This window comes from Eriocheir sinensis, chromosome 10, assembly GCF_024679095.1.
Source record: "Eriocheir sinensis breed Jianghai 21 chromosome 10, ASM2467909v1, whole genome shotgun sequence".
Classification (NCBI taxonomy): Eukaryota; Metazoa; Arthropoda; class Malacostraca; order Decapoda; family Varunidae; genus Eriocheir; species Eriocheir sinensis.
Window position 1 is genome coordinate 7,184,590 of NC_066518.1, and position 20,846 is coordinate 7,205,435.

The window sequence follows — 20,846 nt, forward strand, 5'->3', positions numbered from 1 at the left end:
CTGAAGTGTAAAAATTTCAGTCTAGTGTTCGTCCTGCTATGAGTAGTAATTGGAAATGTGTGGTCAAATTGCTGAACATGTTGCCCTGTTATAGTGGGGGATTTTCAAAGTTAACTATATGTAGAGAACAGATGTGTATTCATCAGCCCTCTTGTCTAAAGTTCAGTTGGTAGCTCCAGACAGGACAAAAGTTCTTTCATTACGGGCTGTTCCATCTCGGAAAAGAAATTGGCATGGAGCACCCCTCTCCCAAATTGTCAATTCATGCATCCTTTCAGCAAGTAAACTGATATACAACAATGCTAAAGACAACAGAATACATTGAGAATAATTGATTATTGTATTTACATTTTTCTCAACATATAAATACTTGCAACAAATGCTATCTGTCTATTGATAAAATATGTATACAGGATTTACATATAGCTGAGTGTACAGCCTGGCTGTCAACTAGGTACTAAGTCATAACTACCTAAAAGAGTCTCCGTAGAAAGACTAACTTTTTGGTTGAAATAAAAACAAGGCTGCTTGTCCCCGAATTATTTATTTAACATCTGTAGTGCTCGTTCATCAGGCCGTGGCCGCACTACACATCATCCAGACATGAGGTGAGTATGTTTCACAGTTCATAAAATGTAAGATTCCTAGCATGCTATATGATGTAACAAATGTAAACCAATATTAGCTTGTCACTATCCCAACACCATTAGAGAAACTGCAATAACAGTGAAAAAATCTTGGAATATGACACCACTGAGTGCCAGTAGCAGTTAGGGTACTCAACGGTGTTATATTATAGGATTATTTCAAGCGTAATTGCAGCATGTGACATTGCAAGTTGATTAAAAGTGTCTCCAGCTATTGCAAATTGAGTGGGATCATCTTTTCTTCATGCCCTCAGTGCTGGGCTAGGGCGTCAAGAATAGTGCAGCAGAAGTGGCCTCTGGTGCAGTGACCTTGTAGATCATCAGTGACTCCATTCGTTTGCTGCCCTGATTTTTACTCGGAAGGGATTCAGTGGTGGTACCTTGTAGGCATTAAAATCAACTCTAAACACAGGGAAAGTAGATTACCTGGAGAAAACCAAGTTGTTTTGCTCATAACTAATTGCAGCCTTCCCTCTTTCCTGACAGCTCCTGGACTGATGTCTGGGTCACCCCTTCACTGCTAGAAGACCTCTCGCCACACAGGGAAGTGGTGGCAACGTGCCTGAGGGTCGAGACACCATGCAGCAGTATTGACACTACACCATGCTGGAAAAAATTTATTAACAATTATAATTTTAGTTCTCGTGTATAAGTATGGAAACCAAATCACAAATTTGATTCTTACAAAGTATTATAAAAAATTGTTTTCCAAATCACTGGAATGCTCAATAAATATTACTGGTGGGGACACTTTTCTTGTTTCATTTAACAAAAGCTTCCAGTCTTTTGCCGGAGACTCTTTGAGGTATTTTCGACTTAGTACAGTTTTTCAGACCTATAATGCACCTGATTTAGCCTGTTATGAATGTATTACTGGAGTGTTTACAGCAATAATTAATAATGTCCAAAAGGGGCAAGACAAGTTGCTATATGTGCTATTCAACCTAGGTAGGTAACTGTCGTGGGGAAGGAATGGTTTGAAGGAAAGTTTATACTTCAGGAAAAAAAAATTGCTTTGTTATGAGAGGGGACTCTGCTGTGTGTTGTTGTAATGGAACTTTGGCACAACTTAACCCACAAGGTAATAATGGTGAGTATGGAGAACCACATGGCTTGATTACTAAATTGGTAAAGAAAAGGGATTTATTATTTTTATCTTTCCTCTAGAATTGACTGAAATTTAGATTATCAAAAGAAAATTGATGATGAGCTTTCCAACAGCTAGAATATTGGTGCATTATGACTGCCATATACAACTCTGCTCCAAATACCAACAAGCATGTGTTTCCAGCTGTATTTTCCGGCTATTAGCTAAAAGCATTGTTTTCTGGCTAGATTCAGCCAAATTCATCTAAATCTAGCTGGAAAATAGCTAATCTGACAACACTGCTCCCAGGATGCATTAATGGAATTACATTAATTTCAATGGGGAAATTCATTTTGGTTTATGAGTGTTTTGGTGTGCGAGCAAAATTCCAGAATGAATTAAAATTGTAAACTGAGGTATGGCTGTATAAAGAAAACCAACACCACTATGATATGAGAAATACCTCAACCTACGGTCAAGCAAAATTAAGATAAGGCATATCTGACTAGCATTCAATACACCACTTGAGCATTTTCAGCTCATTTGTGGTTCGATGTATTCTGTGGCAGTTAGAATAAAATCTGATGAAAGAATGAAAACATCATAAAGTACATATATTATACTAAAGTAAATAAATACCACAACTTATCTATTCAGGTGTCCTTCTAAGGTTTTGTTTAGTCAAGTGCTTTAGTAGGAGTAACTTAAGAGCATCAAACTATCTGATAAAGGTATGTGAGCATAGGCATTAGATGCCTATACTTCATAATAAACTTTCAATAATTTGAGTGCAATGACAAGTATGACACAGAAAGGAGAGAAAAATTAACATAATACCTAAAATTATGTCCTCACGTTCATTAAGCTTCTTGTGAACGAGGGCTGCTACATCAAGGTTGTGACCATGGTGATCCACAAAATAAGTCACCTGATTCTGGCCATCACTCCTCAGCACATCGATTGAGGATGTACAGAACTGACCCATCTTACAGGTGCCTTTGAAAGAGAAAAAAGCAAATTAATATAACAAAATAAAATATTTCCCAAAAATATTCTATATATTGGTAATTCTATCTGATGCTAAATAATATTTTTCTATATTACCGACACTATGGATGGGGAAAGCAGAACCTTATGCTTTACAATTTTTTCATCCTTTATGAACTAGGTTGCCTAGATTGGATGGGGTCATATCAGAAATCTTTCTACAGATAATTATATACCGTACCTTGACTTTTTGTACCATGATGATTCTCTTTAGAGCTCTCCCGTGCTGCCGTCCTCTTCACACCAGATCTTTGACAGTGCTAAGTTTGCCTGCTGCCATGAAGTGTTTTCCTGGCGCCGCAGCGAAGTGTATACTTGACTCCCTCGTCCATCTCTAGTCTTTCTTTCCACTCCAGGAATTCTGTGTATAAATAAATAAATAAATAAATAAATAAGTAAATAAATAAGTAAATAAGTAAATAGATAAATAAATAAATAAATAAATAAATAAATAAATAAATAAATAAATAAAAAAAAATAAGTAAATAAATAAATAAATATATAAATAAATAAATAAATAAATAAATATATATATATATATATATATATATATATATATATATATATATATATATATATATATATATATATATATATATATATATATATATATATATATATATTCAAACAAACAAACAAAAATTCCTTTATAAAATAAGGACTATAAAACTTGAATAATAAAGCAAAAGTACAGTTTGGGAACACAAAAATTCTCATTTTAATAACAAATAATCCCCGTAAAAGTTTTCATGATTTTGGAAAAATCAAGAACAAAAATTTTCATATAGACCCACACAGTGTTCAAGTATTCTGTGAGTATGATCAATGCTGATTAATAGGTACTAGGACAGGATGTACTGATTTATGAATGTATGTATTTACTGAATGAGGAAATAGTAAGAATGTTTTCAACTTCTCAAAATCTAATTATTTTCAATGGAAATGATAGGGAATAGATCTCCAACTGACAATATTACAATAGGGTATATGAATAAACTAAAATCTTGGTGATTACATCCAGGCTGGAGGCGGCAGAATGCTTAGCCTCAGACCTTACTATTATTTCTGATTGGGGCAAGAAGAACTTGGTGTCCTTCAATGCCTCAAAAACACAGTTTCTCCACCTATCCACTCGACACAATCTTCCAAACAACTATCCCCTATTATTTGACAACACTCAGCTATCACCTTCCTCAACACTAAACATCCTCGGTCTATCCTTAACTCAAAACCTCAACTGTAAACTTCACATCTCTTCTCTTACTAAATCAGCTTCCTCGAGGCTGGGCGTTCTGTACCGTCTCCGCCAGTTCTTCTCCCCCACACAGTTGCTATCCATTTACAGGGACCTTGTCCGCCCTCGTATGGAGTATGCATCTCACGTGTGGGGGGGCTCCACCCACACAGCTCTCTTGGACAGAGTGGAGTCTAAGGCTCTTCGTCTTATCAGCTCTCCTCTTACTAATAGTCTTCTACCTCTTAAATTTCACTGCCATGTTGCCTCTCTTTCTATCTTCTATCGATATTTTCATGCTGACTGCTCTTCCGAACTTACTAACTGCATGCCTCCCCCCCTCCCACGGCCTCGCCACACACGACTTTCTACTCAAACTCATCCCTTTACTGTCCAAATCCCTTATGCAAGAGTTAACCAGCATCTTCACTCTTTCATCCCTCACGCTGGTAAACTCTGGAACAATCTTCCTTCATCTGTATTTCCTCCTGCCTATGACTTGAACTCTTTCAAGAGGAGGGTATCAGGACACCTCTCCTCCCGAAATTGACCTATCTTTCGGCCACTCCTCTTACTCTTTTTAGGAGCAGCGAGTATCGGGCTTTTATTTTTTAACATTTATTACGTTTTTTTATGCTCTTGAACTGACTCCTCTGCTGAAAAAAAAAAAAAGTGCATTTTGGAACATGAAGAAATATAGTTTCCGAAAACAGCTCTTTTTTACTAATTTATCTTAAAGCAACTTAAATAATAACACAACTGCATGAAAATAGCATCGTGTATAGAAGACAATCATGGAAATGCTTTCAAAATCCAATTCAAGGACTACTTATTGTAGTCCTTGAATTATTGTGCCGCCGCCACAAAATAGCTCGCAGAGGGTTTTAAGGTGGGGAGCATATTTAAATTACTCCAACCGAACTTTACGACCTGCTAACGGGGTGGGGTGGGGTGGGGGGGGGTTGTAGAAAAGATATATGAAGAGCTAGCACGGTATATGCTAAAACGAATCTTAACCGTCATTCCTTGCCCTTTTGACATCTGCATTCCGCCACCTCTTTCCTCCTCTTTTCTGGCTTTAGTATTCCTATCCTTCTCTTGGCCGCCTCATTCACCGTCTTCCACAGCCATTCATACCTCCCACGCCAATCACGTACCTGTTCCTGCAGCACTGGACGGCCAAGGAGTGGTGGGGCGCAGGCGAGGCGGATGACCGAGGTGAGTCTTGAGGAGGGACCGGCCGCCGCCACCAGATGGGCAGGTCAAATGAGGTGGACACGTGCAGGAAGGAGTGTAGTCAGTTGTGGAATGTCCTGCGTCTGCATCACTTTGAGTTTGAGGAAGGCGCCAGCTGAGGGGGGGGGGGGGGGGGCAACTTCTTCTTCTTCTTCTTCTTTTGATCTGTAACGCTTTGTATCGCTTCTTAGGTCTTCCTCCTCAATAGTCAATACTTCTGATACTTCACACCCTGCAGCATGCACTTAGTTACTTCACAGTGCACACTTATATACACTTGACCCGATGTGTTTTTCTGCTTTTTTCTTCTCTTTTAATTTCTTCCCCCTGGCCTTGCTTTTCCACCAGTCCGCTTCTGCCCAACCAAGCCCTTTGGGGTAAAAAATAAAGAAATAAAAATCCTCCTCCCTTGTTGTGCATTCATTCCTACCATTGTAAGTTTTTATATGGTGCTACCTTATAATCACACTCTGTCCTGCCTGTTCCTCCCTTATCCCTTGTTTTTTACTTGCAACAATAAATTATCAATCAATCAATAAATAAAAACTGGCATATACACCCCACAAGCTGCTGCCACAACAAAAGGTAAAGTTTCAAGCAAAGCATAATCTTCACATTGTGCGGTGGGTTGAAGCTTAGAGGACATCGGTCAACCTTCTGGTAAAATTAGATTGAATGACTCATGTTCTATAATATTACCTAATAATACAAATACTCGATAATGATAATAATGATAATAATAATAATAATAATACGTCCGTCTCCCTTCCAGTTACCATGACAACGAGGATCAACAAACACGCGGCATGAACAAGAAGACACGTAAAGGGACAACAGATCCATTCCATCGGGGTAAATCAATTCGGATCTTAACCAAACTTAACAAACCAACACATCTGAACATGCAGTGACAGCAAAATCAATACCACGTCCAGTGTCAAGCATCTTGGAGCCGAGAACAAGAAGGTTCCCGGGGACACACGGCCGTGAGGGCTGTACAAAGTAGTGACGAGTAAATTTCAGGCCAGAGCCACAATGCTTTAATGGAGATACAATGGAACTGTTGGCTAGTGCTTTAGTACAGTGATTATTTACGTCTCTCTTGGTCTCCTGGACTAAGTAAACAAACTAAGAGTAAACTCCAGGCGTGTCAAAGCCAACCATTGCACACTGTTACAGTTCCAACCACACGCCCCATGCTGATCAGTGTCACTACAAGTTATTAAACTGGTTACCAGTTGCAAAAAGTGTAACTCAGGTTCATGCTTAAGTTCATTAAAATGATACTGCAATTAAATAAGAGATTTTTAGCAAATCTTATCACACACTGAAAAAAAAAAGTAAAAATTTTCTGCTTTCCAGATTAAAACAATGTGAGGCAAGCCATGGCTGACATGCTGGAATATTACCAACAAATCAGTGATCTAAAGAAAGCTGTTAGAGAGAGGTTAGCTCATAGTACTTTGTCATTGCAGTTTGGTGATTCTAATGATGTTAAAGTCTATATCCATTATTGATAATTCAAAACAATCTGTTGATATATTACTAATACAAGAATGATTGTTTAAGCTTAATTAAATTGTTAAAACATTTACATTAACTTTCAGTGGCAGTCATAGTGAGTAGTATCTCAATTACATTGTCTCTTACAGGGAACTCCAACGCTTGGAACTAGAAAAGCAAGCACTGCTCAGCGCTCAGAAGAGGGAACGACGGTAGCCTTTTTTTTTTTAATAGCACATCATTGATAATAGAGAGAAATATACATATTACTAGCTACGTAAAGGCTACTTATGGCTTTAATGAAATACTTGGAATTAAAACAAGGAGTTAAACTACAATGTCTAGACACAAGTTTACATGGTACTTCATCAATACTGTTTCCTGATAATATGAATTTGTTAACCAGACATGAAGACTTCAAAGACAAGATCAGAGCAATTCAGAGAGAGCTCAACCAGAGAGAAATGGATGCAGCAAAGAACTTCCAGACCCTGCTGGCTCGAGTGGAGTCCATCAGGAAGGAACACCAGCTGCTGGCAGCCCACACAGAGCAACTCAGACATAGGAAAGTAAGTTGTGATACAAAGCTGATGTAGGTACCTGTTCAATGTACAGCTGTAGTGCCATGATTTATGGTGTTCTTTGAAGAACACACTGAATACTTAAAAAATAGTATCTGGAGTAAATTATGAATATTTCAGACTCATCCACGGTGAAATATATGAAAAGCAGAGGGACATTTAAAAAATTGTATCCTGTATATTTGTATTGAATTTCTTCCAGCTTCAGTATGAAATGAGTCTAAAGAGTGAAAACCCACTACTTCACTCAGCTGTGCATCAAGACTCATCTGGGATCTTTAATACTTCAGGTAACTTTAAACTATGAAATAAGCATGAATCAAGTCAAGTACACATGAGGAACATTTGTTTGCTATCTGTTCACTGTGGCATCTGATAACCTCAATCAAAATTTAAGAGCACAAAGTTTCATGTCATACAAGGTATATATAACACACCAACTTGCTACTCATTTTCATGCACTTCTGGTATTTGGCCACTCACCATAATATTAATTCAGTGCCTGTTAACAAATAATCACACATTCATTTTCTTTTACTCCAGGAGGTGAAGCACTCTGGAAGGGGAGCTTTCAACCAGCCAGTACACCTGCTTCCAAATCACAAACACTATGGGCATCTACACCTTCACGATCACAACAGCTAACTCACTCTCTCCCTCCACAACCTCTTGTATCCCCAGTAACATCTTACAGTGCTGCTCCTACAAGTCTTGGGCTAACACAACCAATGGAGAGGTACATGCCAAGAGGGAATGTTAGTGTAACATCACAACAGCAACCTCCTTACAATGTTCGCATGACAAACCTAATGCCATCAAGTAACGGCCAAATTCAAGAACCAATAACTCAAGGTGGAATGCTTTCACACATGCCTAGCAGAACAGATAAGATTCCAGACAACTACAACCAGCAACCTCACATTTATCCTTCGACTTCTCCCTTAACAAGCCTATCAAATAACAGCTTACCCCAGGAACAAATGCCTAGCTATGGACTACCATCTGAAACTAGTCCTGCCCCCGCTAAAACCTCAAGTGCTTACAACCAGCCATCTATTGTCGATTATAAAAGTCTTGCCGATATTTACAAAACTGAAGGAGACTATCGAAATCAGACAGACAGATATTCTACAGCAAGAGGCAATATAGAACACCGCAGAAGTTCAAGTCTTAATGGTTCCCAGACTCACAACTTAGAGAAGCCATTTACAGACAGGCCCACGTCTAGCAATTCAGCTCATTTACAAAGTTTCTCAAATCCAACTGCTGCAGAGACAAATTACCTCACTCATCTTCAAGCAACCCTTCAGCCCCAGCCACAAGCAACCCATCTACTGCAACCACAACAATCAACCCTCCATCCCCAGCCACAATCAGTCCCTCAAACCAATCAACCACCAACCATTCCAGCCCATCTGCAGTCAACCGTTCAACCCCAGCTACAATTAATTCCACAAACCCTGCAACCATCACCCATTCCAGCCCATCTGCAGTCAACCCTTCAACCCCAGCTACAATCAGTTCCACAAACCCAGCAACCATTACCCATTCCAGCCCATCTGCAATCAACCTTTCAACCCCAGCTACAATCAGTCCCTCAAACCCAGCAACCATCAACTTCTACCCAGCCACCATATTTTCCATCCCAATTCCAGTCAGCCCTTTCAAGTCAACAACCATCAGCCCTTCAACCTCAACCTCAGTCAAACCTCCATTCACAGCAACACTCACTTCTTGAACAACAGAAATATGCTGAAACAAACCCTCTTCAGACCAGGGAGTATCTCACTTCAATGCATAACAATCCTTTGGTTACCTCCACAAATGGTGCTGCTATACACACACCCGAAAAATTAATATCTATGAATGGTGATGCAGGAAAAGATTTAGGGATAATGAGCCACCACCTCGAAAGTCTTCCCTATGACTCGCTCACTCAAGATCGCTCCTCTTCAAACTATACCTTACATCCAGATTTAGCCATGCAGCACAACAATGTTACTCATCCAACAACGTCTGGGATTTACATGACTCAGCCAGACCCATACATTAACAGGGACCTACCAGAGAAAGATGTAAGTAACCTGCAAGCACCAAGTTCAAAAACACCAAGTTTAAATGAAGATCCAATTGAGACAGTGAGGTTGCCAAGTAGTTCAAGGGAATGTGAGATTACTAAGAACTTAGGAATGTTAAATATTGATAATAAGCCGAGGGAAATGTTCAACCCAAGAAAATATGATGAAAGAACACAAAATGGCAATGAAGTAGAAATCTTTTTAAACAGTAATACCTCGTCATTAACCCCAGACATTCCTCGTACTGGTGACAACACTCATGGAGAAAGTGAACAAAGGGAAAGTCTTCATTCTCCAAGAAAGCCTACTTTGGACAGCACTTTGTTGAATGAAAACACTTACCTAAGAGAAGGTGATCATGACAGACTAGAACACTCCCCGTTAACTAATTTGAATAATACAGTAAATATAAAACAGGATAATGTTAGCAAGCCTCACCAGTCTCCATTAATGGACAACAGAAACACTACTCTTGAATCAAAATCTTCTGAAACTATCACAAATGATGCTACAAATGATTCGCTGAAGGATAATGGACACACATCCCTGACACATCCAGAAGAGGAAAAAACTCAGAAAATGTTTAAGTCCCCTGACAGCTCTTCAAGCTCCTCAAAAGAGACAACATCCTCATCACCCCCGAAGACAGGCAGTCCTCCCAGACCCGATGTACCGACACGAAGTGCAGGGGACAGTGATTTCTTTGACCAAAATATCAATGTAAAAGGTGAGTAGGTTTGATTATAAGTCTGATTTTCATAACTGCATACAAAAAAATTGTCAACTGAATTATACTTGTATAATAATGTCCATGATCAAATTTTAAGGTGCTGCTAGGTAATTAATATTTATTGATGGCTTTGCTCTATAACAATGTCTGAAGGAGAAAAAGATTGATACTAGTAGTTTACATTACAACTGTCATATACAAAAATGACTCTTAGCTCACTGTTCATTACAGACTCTGTTGCCTACAAGTCCCTGGTGAGCGGCGGCAGGAGAGGCACCGTGGGGATGGAGAGTGAGAGCGATGAGGCGGAGGAACAGCTGTCAGCACTCACTACAAAGCCACAGACCACACCACCAAGGTGTGTACCATTGTCACTCAAGGCCATGCCAATTAGATGTAATCAGTTAGCATTTATCTGTTCAGTAATTATTTCCATGATTTTGGTACTCCTCCATTTTCTCATTATTACTGTCACAATATGTATACCCCTAAGTGAGGCAAAGGGATCAGATTCCTCCATTGGGGTATATCCCCAACGAAATACCCCCCCCAAAAAAAAAAAAAACTAAATGACATGATGTAGACTTGGTACAAAATAACATTTGAGACTAAATTGTAGCTAGATTAAGTGTAGTATGAAAAAAGTATAAGAAAACAGAAAAGATAAAAGGGTAAAGAACAGTATAAAAAAAATCTTGCCCCAGATCACGGCAGAACTACGAGCATGGTGACGAGGGGGAGGGGCAGGCATACTTCTTCCTAGCACCTCTCTTATAAGGTCATGTTACAGGCTTAATATTCTATTTTGTTTTGCCACTGGTGTTCCTCCTTCACCGTAAAAAATCATGCAAACTAGAGTTTGAAAAATATAATACAACCGTTTTTAATCACTTTCGTATCTTTCCTTCCAGGCCAGTATTCAAACCATTTGCCGCCAGTATTCCCTCCCTGCGACCTGCCCCTGCAGACACAGACACAGACAGTGTGGACAGTGTGGAAGCAGCAATACAAGCAGCAATGAAAAAGAAAGGTAAAAATTCTTGTGTGTTATATGTAAATATCCCTAACTGTAAAAAGGTGAAGTTTCAGAATAGATAAATATTTCGTAGCTGCAGCAAGCTATATTGATTGCAACGCCCCATTGAGCAATTCACAGAACCAAAGTCAACCTGTTATATTTCTGGTTCAGAAATGCAACTCTCAGAGATGGAAGTAGATATAGCAGCATTGGTAGTTATGCTGCTCTTTGTTCTTTTTACCCTTTCCCTTCAGATTCCCTTTCTTCAATTTTAACTTGTGTGGGTTGTCACCAAGAGGCGACCGTGGTGTAACGGGTAGCACGTCCGCCTGGCAAGCGGAAGGACTCGGGTTCGATCCCCGGGCGGTGCCTGCCTTTTCTGGTGAACCCCCCACCTCTAACATAACTGGTTCTTTTCAATACTTCTATCAATAAATATTTATACCCCTAGAATAAGACACTTCTGCATACATACCACTTGTGAATTTCAGATCAGGCAGCAGCATCAGAGTCCTCAAGCCAAGTCCAGCAGCCACAGTCACCCCTGAAAGAAGAAGAAAAGTCAGAGCCATCCACAGAGCAGAAGGGAGTCATCAAGCCAGGCACAGATAGAGTCCTTGGCACCAGCAAACCTAAAGCAGCCGTGCCAATCAATTTAGAGTCAGATGCAGAGTCGTATGAAGTTAGCGTAGGTGCTGATGCCTCTGATGAGGATGATTTTGACTTCTATGACAAGTTTTAATTTTCAATACCTCAGGCAATCCAAAAGCAGGCACAAGATTAAGAAGTTGTAAAGTATTGTAAGCAATGAATCAATCATTCAATGGGAGCATTTGCCACTGGTTGCCTTGCCTCGCGCACTCTACAACACCATTCCCAGGTGTCCCTCCGAGTAAGTCTCCATGCAGGGCCCTTTCCCACACGAAATAGTACTTTCCAGAGCAGGAGCTCTTGACTTACTCAAGCTTTAGCTTTGTGGGCACCCTTTTGACCTCCTGCTCACAGGAGTGTAACCTGATGAGCAGAGTCAACTTCTGGGTAGCATGCCACATGCCTATATAGCTAGAGTTGGGGTTAAAGGAGGAGAATCAGCTTTTACTCAGTCTCAGAGTTATCGCCAGTTCGACAGTTATTTCAGCAATAACTCGTCATTCTGCATAGGCATTTGTTACCAGATGTATCAATTTACCTCCAAGTCACCACTTAGTGTTCATATTTCACAGCAATAAAGTGAGATAAGGAGCACATGCGACTTGAATATCTGAACCTTTGTCCTACTGCATAGGTATTGATAATGCCACATATAGGCTGCTCATGTTAAGCAAGTTCATAGTACCATGGGTCAAGTCAATGCACTGGAAGACTTCTTGACATAACTTGCTGTTAGTCTGCATTGCACAACCAACTGTAACACACATTAGAGATGGACATAGAATGTAGCATAACAATGACAAATATGTGCTTTGAAAAATAGTTATATAAAAGGAACATGTGGTATGTCAAAATGGAAAAGAAAAAAAATGTCCTATCCTTCCACAATTTTCCTCTAATGAGTGTTTTGGAATGGGTATGATAGCAAGGGATGTAACTTGTAGTGATTGAATGGATGAAGTGTTGTACTGTGAGTTGGTTTAAGTGGATTAGAATATGTGAAGATGAGTTTGTTGAGAAAGAACAAGAGCAAGATTGAGGGAAATACGATCAGTGGGGAGACCAGCAGTAAAATGGTGGAACAGTACGTGGTTAAGACGAGTATTTGTGAGATTTTGTATTCAGTGGGTGAATGTTCATAGAGAAGAATGGAAAAGGGAACCAAAGACTCTTGTGCCATAACCACTTTTAAGGTTAAGTTCCATGGTGGGAGAGGGCCTCAGAAATTTAGATAGAAGACTAATATATTTTAGCGTGACTGACACTGCTTCCAACATAAACAGAATAAGATGCAATTTTCCAGTATAATAATAGCTTAAGCCTGTATTTCATAGGACCCTAGGTGCTTATATACTTTAACAATGAATGCCATATTATCTAAATATGAGCATTTTAGCAAATAAGTTTCCAATTTCATTGATGTCTTTCAGTTGACCAAACAAATTATTAAGGTTTGCAGACAGTAACAATGATCGATTTGTTCCTGTTCATCATTTTTTTCCGACCAAGTCAAACACTCCCTTCTTGACCGACGTGAGGCAGGCGTCGACTACAAACACGGAGACAACTGAATGCTGCCTCGCGCCGAACAACGCCACCAATGACCACTGATGCTCTGTTCCGCCCTTGCACAAAATCCCTACGAGACACACAAGTCGACTTTCTAAATTGTCAGCAAGTACCCGTTTACCAGTAAAGAACACAAGTACTTACTAAATCTATTGAATGCAAAAGCAGTGGTGCAAACCTTCAACCGATGCTCCTCCTTCCCTGCCTCTTCCCGCAATGGCCGCCACGCAGGCAGTCCGCGTCGAGGTTCACGAGTTTCGAAACATGATTCATTGATCGTCTTGGCGGGCAGCAGCTGTACCTCTAGGCAGTGATTACCGTCCTACTGATTAATGCCGGCGCGTACTTTATGATAGCCTTTGCTTCATGTGTCACTCTCATTACAAACTGCTGACAAGTAACTGATAACATACATAAACTTACACTAAAGCGATTCAATCATGCAGGTAAGTGCATACCACAAACAACCGATTCGAATCCCTGATTAGAGCAAAAATTAAAGTCTATTTTCTGCCGACTGTTAGTTAGGGAAGATGAATGAATGGTTTGTATGCTTGTTACTGATAATTTAGATGTTATATTATATCTATTTTAATTAGCCAGGGTAACTAAATCAAGGGGCCATCGATCGCAGTGTTTTAAAATGAGTGTCCTCTTAACTGCAATGAACACATGTCACAACTCCTAGGAAGCATCAAACATATGAATAATCATTGCCATTGAAATGCTTCCCGAAATGCCATATGAGTGCAGGCAGAGAAGGGCGACGCAGAGATAATTGCTATCATGGGTACACCCATGCAGAGTCGGGCACAAACGGCATTAAATCGTTAATTCCTTTAGCGGCGTTAAGTTTTTTGCAAAAGCGTCGTTAACGTGGAATTTTTTACGTTAAACGGCGGTAAGATTTTTTAAACGGCGTTCTTATAGTATTTTTATTTTTTTAGAGTTAACGAGTGCTTTTTTAAAATTTAACGGCATGTAATAAAGTTAACGCTACAGCGGAATTTTGCTGCTAACGATTAAACGGTTTTAATAGAAGAGGACGATAAATGGCCTGTGAAATCAATGGCCTGACATAAGCGGCGTTAACCTTTCCGTTAATGATTTAATGGTTAACGGCGTCAGCATGTTGCTTAATGATGCCCGACACTGGGTACACCTGTACATATATAGGTACTAAAATTGAGCTGCTCGCTGTGTACTGCTTTCAATTTATATAATCAATTTTGAATAATAAAGCATAAATAATCTCCGTGCAGCACAAACGAATAGCATAGCTGGGCGTTATCGCGATAAGTTATCGCGATACTTTATCGCTGATAACAAAATCGGATTATCGACCATCCGCTGCTTATTTAAATATATATCGGTATCTTCGTTACTTCAACGTGTGGTTTTAGTTTTTTAAGTTTTTAAAATACAGATAAAAAAAATTTGAATTCATTAATGTTGTTCTATCTGAAATATCAATATAGTATCGTTTTCGCCTATCGGACTGTTATCGGTTATCGGGAATAAGGTTTTCTGTTATCGTGCCCAGCTATGACGAATAGTATGCCAAGACAGTGTGTGGGGTGGTTGTGCGTCTCGAGTGTGCGGCAGGAATGTGTAACGTACACGGAAAGTTTGATCAAGTCCTTGAAGGCACGCTGGGCGCTCCCAGTCCTCCCTCCGGCGGCCTTCGCGTCACAGCCCTGACTCACCCCCAGCTGGGCATCGCTGCATATTATATTCCCGTGGTCTGAAATATATGAATGACTGAGATTCGTCAAGGGGTAGATCGTACATAATTACGAGCTTGTAATATAAGATTGTGAAGAAACCACAATTCTATCTCACTATAAATCCAAGTATTCGACGTTCTATTACTGCACTATATATATATATCTCCTGTGAGGGCGTAGTGCGGGTATGCGGAAAATGGTACAGCCTCGTCAGCGTGGCAGCTGTGCATCGCTCATAGATAGCCTAGATGCCCCGAGATGCTCTCGGCAGATAACATAAAGGCGCCTTATCGTGTGATGAAGGACCGTGTTCACGAGCTGTATTTGTTTCGTGGAATCGGCTGTGTGGCTGGCAAGGCAGAGTGGACGATGCTCAAGTTTGATGAATGACGGGCCGCCTCCCCGCCCCGCCGCCCGAGTCACGCACACTGGGGGTGGCGGCCGTCCACGACACACTAAAGAACAATTCACCAGCCATATGAGGCAGCCAAGGCCAAGTCACTCTGGCGCCTCTCCACTCCGCTCCACTTGATCTTATCAATAATATTTGTGCCGGCAAGATCCATTCAGAGTAACGTGGTGGCGGGCGACAGGTGCACACAGTGCACACACGCCCCGTGGACACGGTGTTGTAATCAAGTTATGACGGAGTGTACTTCATTAGTTCGCAGTAAAACATGAACTTCGTTTGTTAGATGAACTGCAGGAAAAATACAGTGCGTTGTGGTGGGCGAGTGTCGAGCAGTGAACAGTCCAGTCCCACGGGGAAGGACTGTGTGACCGGGGGAAGGCGGCCCCAGGGTAAGTTCCGTGCATGCGTCTCTACTCCCCGCAGTGTTCGCAGTGTTCATTGTGGTGATAACAACTGAACGAAGTGGATCAGTTTATTAGTTTTATGGAGATGATGTTATAACAACAAAATAAAAACTGGTAGCTATGTCAACAATAATGATACGCATGAAAGAAAAATAAGCGTATTGAAATTCCACAAAACTTTATAGGTGCGTTAAACTAAACACCTTAACTAACGAAAAGTGTTTTATACATAGAAATGGATAGGTGAAAAATGCGACAGTACTCCCTCGGTCGAAATGTCAAGGGATACTTCAGATAAAAATAATAGTAAAACGAGGCCATGAGGTCACGAGTGTTACGTGCGATAGGGAAAAAGAGGAAGCTGCCTCATCTGTCGCTGGAGGATGAGAGATAGCTGACGCAGCCGCGAGAGTGGAGACGATGGGACTGTGGCTGACGCAAACCTGGCGGCGCCTGAAGGCAACGAATAACTACGTGGGAATGAATGTGGACATACATGTTATGAATGACAAATGTCTACACACACACACACACACACACACACACACACACACACACACTTATCTCAATGATATAACGCTCGAATAATCACTAATCACTGAATGGGAAAAAAATTGGATCGAGATGCTTCATGCGTCGTTGCTTTTATGTTTTCAGTGACGAAATGTCTGCATAGTTGGAACGTAATAGACAGAATAGTGACATGCACTGTGAGTAACGCAACAATGCCTCACGTGTCCAATGCCCGTGGCCGTGAGTGGTGTTTCCTGGCCTGCGGGAGCGGCGGGGCTCCTGCCGCTGCCGCCGTCACTGCCTGGAGGCGCTGGAGGCACTCCTCACAACGTGGCCAACGGCGCCTACTCTACTTCCTTCCGCTGGTGTGCTGCCTCCTGCTGCCGAAGACTACCCTCGCTACAGCCACCATAGCAAGTACGATTCTTTACTATAAGCCTGCGGCAGGAACTCGGGTTAATCATATCATGTTAGTAGGAAAAAGCTTCGCTTTAACAAAATAAGATGAACAAATAGTATTTCCGCTGTTCAGCTCTTGAGACGAAATTAGGTTGGCAAGGATACGATTTTCTTCAGAAATGGACCACTTACTTTAGCCTACGTGAGTATTATGTGCTAGAAATTCCTAATGAGGACTAGGAGAGTTTTGCTATGCTACCTAAATGTTCACCTCTATTTCATATTATTCTGCCGTTGATTACTCGAGGCCGAACCACGAGTAAGTTAGGGTGGCGGTAAGTAAGAGGGAAGCATCGGCCAAGCATCAACGTGACGTGTGTGTGTGACAGCTGTGGTGGCGCCGGGAACCACGGCGGTGTTCCAGCATCACGTGGAGGCGCTGCTGGAGGGGGAGGAAGTATTCTCAAAGGTAGCGACTGTCGAGGTTTCCAGGAGGAACAGCGACACTCTCCTCATCCTCGTTTCCAACGATGAACAAGAAGCCACAACCTCCACGGTAAGACACCATAAGGATCTCAAATAATGGAACAGGTATTTACGTTGCTGGATAAGCAACTGTTTGCAGTAACGTGATAGCGTGACACAATCTGTGTGCCTTTATAATAAATAAAGTTTCAAGGAGGCATTTAGTAAGGTGTATCAGGGCCTGCTTGTCAATACCACTGTGAAACGTGATTCCTTTTCACGGTGGAGGAGTCTGGAGGCCCAGTGGCAAGAGCGGTTGCGGCGACGGTGGTGCGAGACCGCGTGACCTCCCTGCAACACCACGCCGACGAGACGCCCGCCTCCCTCAACTACAAGCGGGCGCTCGTCTCCCTGCTCACCCCCGCCCAGCACTCCCTCAGCCTGGCATACCACACTCAGGTCTCAATACCTTATACCAAACACATTAAATATAGAGTTCTTTCAATAAATGAGCAAAATCAAATGTAGGGTTTATGCAGCAGCATGGGACTTAACGAAAAGTCTGGCCGCAGAGCGGGGTGCTGGGGACCTGCGAGGTGCGCTACGAACACAAGGAGCTGAAGACCCTCACCTGGCTGGACGTGACGCGCTGCTCACACTTCACCTCGGAAAGGGTCCTCGGGGGCCACAACCTGCCGCTTCTCCACCTGGTGAGTGAGCCTTCCTGAGAGTGTGCGCCAGTTCTTCATAATCATTGAAAACAACAGCCACCACACCCACCACAACAGCAACAATAACAACTACTACTACTACTACTACTACTACTAATAATAATAATAATAATAATAATAATAGACAAATGATAACAATACTACTACTACACAAAAAATAATTTGCATGAAACCTTTTGGAGTGAAACGATTAATGTGTCCGCATATCCTCTTTAGGTTCTATGATATCCATGAACTTGCAATTCTGGATAACAGAATAACTCATTACTTCTCAATGGACAGCACTTCTCCAGTAGGAGACAGCCGTTAGTATGTGGATAAGTTAAAAGTTATTTGTACAGAGAAAATATACGGCCTCCCTGGCCTTTGTACAAATGAACGAATGCAAACAGTATGAGCAAAGACACTCCCCTCCAGGCCGTGGGGCTGGAGAGCAGCAGCTCCGCGTGTGAGTACCAGTGGCGGGAGGGGGGCGGGGCGGTGCTGGAGGGCGTCCGCTGCATTGAAACGCTGCTGGTGGCGCCGCGCTACTCCGCCGCCTCGCAGCTCCTCAACGCCACCCTCACCTCCTCCCTCACCCTCAACGAGACCACGCCCATCGACCCCGCGACAGAGAACTGTGAGTTGCATGTTAAGTAGTTCAGTGACTCATAGCTAAGTAGCAAACGTTTTTATTGCATAATGAAAAATACATGTATGAAACAATATGATTCAACGATTTTCTGTTATCAAAAGATATAAAATCATGTAAAATCTTAGTAATAATGAGGCCTAAAAACAAAAACAAAAAATGAATAAATCTGTACCGCCGATCCATCCATCCATCCATCCATCCATCTTACAATGAAGTACAAGCGAGATTACTCAAGAGGACCTGATTACGAAATGACTATCGCCACAAGCAAGCCAGACAGACATTTTCATTATGCGTTACTTGCTTGTCTCCGGCTGATGCGTAACATGACGTCGGCGGAAGCCTAGTTGTGCGTAGTGACCTCATGATTCTTTCTTTCAGACATGAATGGCGCTAGAGAAACGACAGATCTGACCTTCCAGCCTGAGCCATACGAGGACGAAGGTAAAGACTCAAGACCACGTGCTGTTAGTCTATTTATAGATACATTATTTATAAGGATCTGGAGCTGGGCAGGAGGGAGATAAGGTCTAAAGTTTTATCATCTAAATTGACCAAAGTATAAATTAGGATTGGTAGTAGTAGGATGGATATTTTTACACAATAAACAACAAATTGACAATCAATTTGTGAAAGCATTACACGAGGCTTGACAATCGAAGAGTAGCTACGTGCTCCTCCTCCTCCTCCTCGCTCTGGATGTGTGTCAGTGAGGCCGAGGTGCAGGGGACGAAGGGATGTGGCGGCGGGACGCTGTGATAGCTTATCTGTCCTCACAGAGGGCAACGTCCTTCAGCTGATGGAGGAGGTGTGTTCTAGTGAAGGCCAGGAGCGCTTCACCGCCGAGCTCTTGCAGAAGTTATCCCACTTGTCCTACGCCATCTCGCGGGCCGCCTCAGACCTGCCGGACCTCCCTGCCGCCTGCCCCGCCAACGTCAGGTACACAAACTGATTATGTATATAAATAAATGAATGAATGAATAAATAAATAAATAAATAAATAAATAAATAAGTATGTATTACTCACATGTAATACATGTACAAAACATGTATTACTCTACGTTTTCTTTAAAAAAAATATACTTGAAGCATCTGCATTCACTCTGAGATCCTCGTCAAGCCATGCATCGGACAAGTTCTTCGGTTTAAATGTTATTCTCTCACGCCTCCTCTTTGGTTCAGGCGCGGCGTGGCACTGGCGGTGGCAGTCGTTGGAGGTCCGCGCACTTTACATTTCTTCGTCAAACAATTGGCTGTAAGTAGGCTACTATTCTCGTGAGTGGATGTCGTGCATGTTCCGTGGGTCAGGTGTTGGTGCGGGCGCCGTAAATGTTTGATGCACATACTGGCCTCAAGGTATTGATAAACCTTTATTCCTCTCCGTAGGAGCTGTCGCTGGCTCCAAGTGGCTCCAGCTTTTCTGACGACGAGTATTTCTTCACGCTGGCCCTGCGCAGCCTCGTCAACCCCGCCCACCACACGCGCACCTCCCTGCCGCGAGATTTCTTTCTCCGCAGAGAAAACCAAATCGTTTACGATGAGGCAAGTTCTTCGTAAAAACACAGAGAAAAATGTACATTCTTCTTATAAATAATTTTTCTAATGGTTCTCTTCCTCTGGAATATAAATGCACAAATTATATTGGTATTTGCTTCATAAAATATGAATGAACGAACATGTTCATATCATAGTATAAAGCTGGTAGCCAAGGCGAGGCACCACCTACGCCACGCGACTAAGGTGTGTTTTGCCCCCAGCTCGTGGACTACCTGCTCACCCAGACACCGTCCGCCATAGCCGGCGTGGCCACGCTGCTGGAGGGAGTCTCCAGGGTGGCGCCGCAACTTTTCCAGCGCATGCTGCAGAAGTGTGGACCTTACTTGTTGCCGAAGGATGCCTGCCAGCGGGGCGATTATGCCGAGGTCAGTCACGTGACAATATTATCATTTACAACAGTCTTCTACCCGAATACGATACCTTAAGCAAAAAACAATAATATGCATGTGAGGTGCCTTGGACTGAGAGTAGCACTAAAATCATCGTTCTAAATTTGGCCCTAAAGTTTATATTTGCAGGAGATTTGTGATGTCATTGGGACTGGATTAAAAGGGAGGGTGATATCATACCTATATGTGTCGCTACTTTTATTAACGTTGCCAACATGTAGAAGGGAAGGAAAA

The 20,846-nt window shown here is 41.8% G+C and overlaps 2 protein-coding genes, 2 long non-coding RNA genes and 1 other non-coding gene across 12 annotated transcripts in view; 4 read left to right on the plus strand and 1 right to left on the minus strand.

Moving 5' to 3' along the window:
* The first annotated feature begins 454 nt into the window (after nt 1-454).
* On the plus strand, nt 455-1,399 carry LOC126996526 (uncharacterized). Its single transcript, XR_007751239.1, has 2 exons — nt 455-608; nt 1,134-1,399. It is a non-coding gene; the product is annotated as an uncharacterized LOC126996526 (long non-coding RNA).
* On the minus strand, nt 526-14,096 carry LOC126996524 (uncharacterized). Of its 3 annotated transcripts, none has more exons than XR_007751237.1 (6): nt 13,526-14,096; nt 11,637-11,705; nt 5,173-5,621; nt 2,963-3,142; nt 2,590-2,730; nt 526-1,253 (listed from the first exon to the last, which is right to left on the minus strand). It is a non-coding gene; the product is annotated as an uncharacterized LOC126996524 (long non-coding RNA). The 3 variants fall into 3 exon arrangements; XR_007751236.1 differs by having other exon boundaries at nt 2,572-2,730; nt 13,560-14,090; XR_007751235.1 differs by having other exon boundaries at nt 2,572-2,730; nt 13,526-14,084.
* Nucleotides 5,881-12,404, plus strand: LOC126996522 (uncharacterized). 2 transcript variants are annotated; one of them, XM_050857067.1, is made up of 9 exons: nt 5,881-6,103; nt 6,614-6,698; nt 6,904-6,966; nt 7,161-7,323; nt 7,538-7,625; nt 7,879-10,140; nt 10,375-10,501; nt 11,055-11,173; nt 11,653-12,404. In XM_050857067.1, exons 2-9 carry the CDS (start codon nt 6,637-6,639, stop codon nt 11,901-11,903), a joined length of 3,135 nt encoding a protein of 1,044 aa, XP_050713024.1. In that variant the 5' UTR covers nt 5,881-6,103; nt 6,614-6,636; the 3' UTR covers nt 11,904-12,404. The 2 variants fall into 2 exon arrangements, with proteins under 2 accessions (XP_050713024.1, XP_050713025.1); XM_050857068.1 differs by lacking the exon at nt 5,881-6,103 and adding an exon at nt 6,110-6,263.
* Nucleotides 11,459-11,533, plus strand: Trnaa-ggc (transfer RNA alanine (anticodon GGC)). The gene has a single exon. It is a non-coding gene; the product is annotated as a tRNA-Ala (tRNA).
* Nucleotides 14,097-15,712: 1,616 nt separating the features above from the next.
* LOC126996528 (uncharacterized) overlaps nt 15,713-20,846 on the plus strand; it is a 35,369-nt gene continuing 30,235 nt past the window's right edge. For 3 of the 5 annotated variants that reach the window (XM_050857070.1, XM_050857073.1, XM_050857074.1), the window contains exons 1-11: nt 15,713-15,909; nt 16,582-16,854; nt 17,226-17,392; nt 17,590-17,760; nt 17,874-18,011; nt 18,450-18,651; nt 19,048-19,110; nt 19,446-19,605; nt 19,849-19,921; nt 20,053-20,208; nt 20,424-20,588. In XM_050857070.1, coding sequence (XP_050713027.1) covers nt 15,804-15,909; nt 16,582-16,854; nt 17,226-17,392; nt 17,590-17,760; nt 17,874-18,011; nt 18,450-18,651; nt 19,048-19,110; nt 19,446-19,605; nt 19,849-19,921; nt 20,053-20,208; nt 20,424-20,588 — 1,674 coding nt within the window. In that variant the 5' untranslated portion in view covers nt 15,713-15,803. The remainder of the gene's footprint in view (nt 15,910-16,581; nt 16,855-17,225; nt 17,393-17,589; nt 17,761-17,873; nt 18,012-18,449; nt 18,652-19,047; nt 19,111-19,445; nt 19,606-19,848; nt 19,922-20,052; nt 20,209-20,423; nt 20,589-20,846) is intronic. The other 2 variants (XM_050857071.1, XM_050857072.1) reach the window with 2 other exon arrangements.

Bases quoted from the DNA above. Each gene is read 5' to 3' on its own strand.
- LOC126996522 (XM_050857067.1), top strand. From the start codon at position 6,637: ATGGCTGACATGCTGGAATATTACCAACAAATCAGTGATCTAAAGAAA. The intron at 6,699-6,903 runs GTTAGCTCATAG...TGTCTCTTACAG, and splicing joins AAGAAAGCTGTTAGAGAGAG to GGAACTCCAACGCTTGGAAC. The intron at 7,626-7,878 runs GTAACTTTAAAC...CTTTTACTCCAG, and splicing joins TGGGATCTTTAATACTTCAG to GAGGTGAAGCACTCTGGAAG.